Consider the following 6000-nt stretch of genomic DNA (forward strand, 5'->3'; position numbering starts at 1 on the left):
AGATGTTTCAGAAATTAAATACATTTTCCGATCTTTTAGATAAGATACCAGGCATTGGAGAGAACTCATAAGGGATGAAACCATTCAGATGTGGCTTGAGATGCATTGCCCAGATATTTATCATTTTTAGTTGTGATTAGCATTGAAGAACAATTAACAGACTAAGATGGTTAACTTTTCACTGCTGAAAAGTTTGTTAGTTTTAGGATACTTGGAGTATACACGCTTTGAAATTGTTTAAGACATTTTATACTTCACTGGTAGCCTTCAGGTGCTATTTATAATGCTTTGGGGAAAAAAAAAAGTATAAAAATCCAGTGTAGAATTTTAAAAATTTCCTACTTTAAAAGCTCTCTATAGATTTGTCAGCATAGCAAATAAACTTACTCCTTTAATTTTCATGTTATTTTTACCTTTCTCTAAGTGATAAGTACACGTTTTCTTAGTTATATATTAGCAATAACAAGGAAATAATACCTTACCATAATTAATGTTCCTTTTTTTTCTTTCAGAACGCTGCAGACGGTAGGACCCTCCCATGCTAGAACCTACACTGTGGCAGTGTACTTTAAGGGAGAAAGAATAGGCTGTGGGAAAGGACCAAGGTATGAGAGAAGATCCTTTTAACTTCTTCAAATGAACATCCTGTGTGTCTGAAAAGTCCCTACTGGGTACTTCCAAACTTTGCAGTCTGTCATTTTAAACTCAGAGTATAGAATGTTCAAGGGTAATAAAGGGAATCCCAAGGATTAATGTCCCCACCAAGCCCAGCCCCAAACATGAGCTTGGCCTTGGATAGTGAGAGTGCCATTGCATAAGGAGCTTGGCTACCTTGAGAGGGCCTCATTACCTGGTGTTGTAAAGGTAAGATCTGTCCAGTGTCAGTTACCCAACAGGGTACCCAGTGTTGCTGCAAGCATTTTATAGATACGTCGTGCATGACACAGCCATTAAACATTTGATTTCTCACTGCTACTCACTTGAGCTTTGTTGGAAATGCTACCTAACATCTTCTCTCAGGTAAAAAGAATTATGTATATTATCGTCTTTCTCTGAACCCTCTAATTTATATCTTAAACTGAGAAGTGATTGGAAGTCTGTCTACATTTTTTTTTTAACTCTCCTCTTTTTTAAACTTATGTTAAGGAAGTTCAAACTTAAAATACTCCAGACCTAATATAAATGGAAGGTATTTTAATACAGTATTAAAAATGTGGAACAAATAACCTCAATAGGCTTTGTGCAAATAAATGATGTTTCTGCATGCCTTTGTGTATAGTCCTAACCTGTGTGATTCAGTATGTGACAGAAGTAATCAGATAAAATTTTATGCATCAGACATGAAAACCTGAATAATGTGTGGCCATACCTTGTGTTTTTGAAAAAAATCTTTAAACTGCACTTTACCTTTATTTTATTTGATAGTATTCAGCAAGCAGAAATGGGAGCAGCAATGGATGCACTTGAAAAATGTAAGCCTCTCCCTTTTTCTATAATTATATGTTCATAATACATGTTTTATAGAAAGAAAATGGGGAAATATAAAAACGGTAAGTACTGATAAAATGTGATTTTTTTCTTCATAATTACTCTCCACATAGAATGTAGTAGAATGTAAGATATGTATAAAATGGACTGATAATTTTTCTGAAAAGTATTCCTGAATGCTTTTTGATTTTCATTTTCCTTTCTTGTGTGGAGTCCCACTCAGCCCAGATTGCCCATATGAACAGCCCAGTGTATCTTTTTCGATTTATTTCCCTATACTTCTAAAATTTTATACAAGTGAAGGTTTTTTTTTCTTTTTAGTTTTTGGCCATTGTTTTATGAGAATGAGATATTTACACACTTTTCTGCATCTTTTTGTTCTTGCTCAATAATATATCACAGGTGCCCCTCATTCATTCTTTCTTAATGGCTGCATAGTATTTCATGCAATGGATTTGCCATATTCTAGTCAGCTCTTTTAGTTTTGATGGATACTCTTTCTGTTTTTTTTTAAATCACTGTTGACAGTAAATGTCTAAATAGTCCTTTTGGTTCTATGGGATAGATTCCCAGGAATGGGATGGCTGAGTGGAGGATACTTCAGTGATGTCATTGACCATGTAGGGAACTGTATAGTCTTTTGTAAATTGAAGGCTTAAATGCAAAGAATTTTTCTTCTGAGGTCTACTGTGCTATACTGCACAGTCTGTGCAAAACAGGACAGTGCAATTCCGTTATGCTCCAAGTACCAGCTAAATGTGGGACAGAGCAAAGCGCGGGAAGCTAAAGTCAAGAGGCCCAGGATTCTCAGTGTGGGAGATTCCAGGAAAGGAAAGAGGGCTAGGAGTCAAGTGGAAATCAGCAGACAGTAGCTTCCTAGGGTCAGGGAAGGGAGGACAAGTTGGCAGTAGCTTGTATTTCCAGGTTCCAGTGTCTATGGAATCTTCACTGAAAGTTTTAAGTTAACTCTGTTGGGGAATTTTTTCATTCATTATATACAAATGCACAATCACCTATTGAAATAAAAGTGAGATTCCATTTTCGACCTATAAAATTGCCAAAGGTTCTCTTTGGAGGTTTTTTTCATTCACTTTTAACGATAAAACAGTACTGGAGAGATGGTGTGTTCAGAGACTGACCTCCACATGCATATTGGTAGGAGTGAGTCATTTAAACTCCCAGAAAGCACTTTAACCGTCTGTTTCTAGTCATTAAAGAAGTCCATACCTTTTGATCTGGAGACTTCATTTCTAGGAATCAAACTTAAGGAAATGACTGGAGTTACGAGCCCCAGTTCACATGCCATGATAATAGTGACAACTTGATTTATAACAGCCAAAAAATAATTAAGTCAATCAAACTGCATGTTTAACAATAGGGAAATGCTTAAATAAACTATGCTATATTGCAGGGGTTGGCAAACATTTTTTGTAAAGAACCAGATAAAAAATATTTTAAGCTTTGCAGGCCACACAGTCTCTGTCACAATTACTCAACTCTGCTACTGTAGCGGGCAGGAATGAATAGTATGCAGATGAGCAGATGTGTCCGTGTTCCAATAAAACTGCATTTACAAAAACAGGTGGTGGACTGTATTCGGCCTATGGGCAGTAGTTGACCAATTCCTGCTTTTATCCAAGTGTTCTTACACTTTGTAATCATTAGAGTGCTGATACAGAGAAATACTTATACTAGAATAAGTTTTTTTTTAAAAATGTACCCATGAAAATGTATGTATGCCATTCTCTCTCAAAGTAAGGGTGCATGGGGGAGTGATTAAATATTCATATGTCTATATAATACATGCACATTTACACTATGTATGTATGTGTGTACCATAACTCTTAGGAAACTGTAAGGATACATTCTAAAAGTTTATCAATGGTTAGAACTGAGTGGTGGGATTTTTTAATGCAAACTAAGTTCTAGAGTAGAATTTACCAAGGAAGTAGGGTTCATTTTGTAGTAACTAGCTTTACAGCTGACTTTTTTGTATTCGATTTGTTTTTTCCAAAAGCACTTATAGTACTTGAAACCTGTGTTTTATACAATACATAGGGTCAACTTGATATCATTTAGGGAATAGGATTAGGTTCCTGTTTTATTTTTAAAATACAGGTGTCATTATGTATCTCTTGTTTAAAATCAGTCAGTGACTCAGATATTCAGAGTCTTTACTGATTGACTGCCTGTCTCTCAGATACTTTTCCTAGCACCCTGCTCCTGTCCCTTCCTCTCCCCTGGGGCGAGGATAGGACATTATATAAAAAGGGAGAGAATAATTTAGGAATTTGCTGTATATTTAAATCCCTTTTGTTATTCTTCAACCCAGACAAAAGCCAAACTTGCTCTTCCCCAAACATGCCATCTCTCTCACATCTCTGAATCTTCATATTTAAAATATGAAGTAGGAACTCTTGTATATAACAACCCCTTACCCAGTTAGAGAGAAGAGTGTCATTTTCCCTCTGTGTTACAGGTAACTTGTGTGGCTCTCATTCATGTTTATATGCATCCTTTTTTTTTTTTTTTTGTATGCATCCCTTTTTGATGTTTGTTGTTGAAGTGTGTGTTTGTTGACTAAGTGTATAAAATGACTTTTTTTCTTGTTCCATCCTCAATTTCTTACTCCGCCAATGTACTTGCTATATACCTCAAATGACAACTGAATTGTAACATTTTTAGACCTTAACCAAGATTTCCACTGTATCTTGCACAGGGTCAAATATCAGACTAAATGGAGCTTAAACTGTACTGTTGAGTGACATGTTTCCTTTAACCAAATAAAAAATGCTCTACCTGCATTGCTGTTGCTAACATAGCATTGGGGAATCTTATGGTAAACTTTAAAAATAGAATGATCAGAAATAATAACTTAATGCCTCTGTCCTTCAGATCTTTTTCCTCTTTTCTCAGAAAATTTAATTCTTGGTAACTGGTGTGATAATATCATTATTGGGAGCTTTTGGTTTGAGCTTTGCAAAAATACATAGGCCCATTTGGCTACATTCTGTAATCTCTCCCTGACCATCACTTCTTACTAGGAGAACCTTGTTCAAACCTGCCTGAAACCACTTGGAAACAACACATCTGTGTTTTAACACTGCTATATGTTTTGGTGCCTTTTATACTCAAATCCACGTCAGATGTTGCACTATAGCGTCGGGGTACTGGTGCAGACGACGAGTGGGTTTCTGAATGACAAAAGACCAAGGGAAGACACCGAGCAGTTGTCTGCCCCCTGCCTTAGAATATACAGCTCTGTGTTTCTCGTGAATGTGTGTGTGTTTAGTTTGCATCGTTCTTTGCACCAGAGGCTACCCTTTATTGAGTATAAAATGTATTTCCTCGTGTCAGATAACTTTCCCCAGATGGCCCATCAGAAGCGGTTCATTGAACGGAAGTACAGACAAGAGTTAAAAGAAATGAGGTGGGAAAGAGAGCATCAAGAGAAAGAGCCAGATGAGACTGAAGACATAAAGAAATAAAGGAGGGCACGGAAATGGTGGCGTATTTACTTGCTTAATAACTGTGACTGTTGCCCATCGAGATCTAGCCTAGTTTTCCTGCAGACGATGAATGAAGTGTGCTCGTTGAAATAAAACACAAGGTCAACTCGCTATTGTTGTTTTACCGATCTAATATGTTATTTTGAGCTGGATGGTCTTTATTACAAAGTATATGGTTTCTCTTCTCTTTAATGGAAAACCTCACTTTGGTGGATGTGCATATTCCCTTTTATTTTGTTCTTTCAACAATAAAATTCAAAAAGCATCTTCTACGTGGAATAGATCCTGTTTTTCTCTCTCTATCTGAGATTGTGACATAAGACTTCAGCTGACAAATGAAAAATTCACCTCACCAGATATTTGGGCTACACTCTATTAACATCTATACTTTTGGAAGTCTCTGGATTATTAACTAGATTTTTCAGCTTTCATCTGGATGTTTAACGTCTTCTCAACTGCAAACACTGAACTTACTCTCACTAAGCATTGAATCTTTTGTAGAAGGGATCCCTTTAATGTTTTAACTGGCTAATGTGAGTGGGGAAGGACATATTTGAATCAAATATATCCTTTGAATCATTAGAATAGGAGGAGAAATCATGATTCCAAGCCACACAACACTTTAAATCAGATACTCTAATCCTGGGGTCAGTGGATGCTTTAAGAAGTTCATAAACAGACTTGAAGGAAGTCTCAGAACCTCCTGAAATTGTGTTTGATTTTATGTGTGTGTGTGTGGGGGGGGGGGGTGGTGGTGAGGGCAGTGGTGAGGTTGGGAGTGGACCGGAGCAGGATGAGGAGTCTTTATAGCTTTCATCAACTTGAAGTGGTCCCTGCAATAAAGGGCTAACATTACATTGAAAGACATGACATTTTTTTAAAATGTTATTTTAAACTGAGTATCATTTGTTTCTTATTAATAAAGACAAAGTTTGGGGCACCTGGGTGCTCAATGGTTGAGCATCTGCCTTCGGCTCAGGTCATGATCCCAGGGTCCTGGGAT

At 36.8% G+C, this 6000-nt stretch overlaps 1 protein-coding gene across 1 annotated transcript in view; it reads left to right on the forward strand.

The window, feature by feature from the left end:
• Positions 1–5269, forward strand: part of DROSHA (drosha ribonuclease III) — a 121569-nt gene extending 116300 nt beyond the window's left edge. The window contains exons 32-34 of the mRNA XM_038535408.1: positions 513–605; positions 1426–1472; positions 4846–5269. Coding sequence (XP_038391336.1) covers positions 513–605; positions 1426–1472; positions 4846–4976 — 271 coding nt within the window. The 3' untranslated portion in view covers positions 4977–5269. The remainder of the gene's footprint in view (positions 1–512; positions 606–1425; positions 1473–4845) is intronic.
• Positions 5270–6000: the final 731 nt, after the last annotated feature.

This window comes from Canis lupus, chromosome 4 (genome assembly GCF_011100685.1).
Source record: "Canis lupus familiaris isolate Mischka breed German Shepherd chromosome 4, alternate assembly UU_Cfam_GSD_1.0, whole genome shotgun sequence".
NCBI lineage: Eukaryota > Metazoa > Chordata > Mammalia > Carnivora > Canidae > Canis > Canis lupus.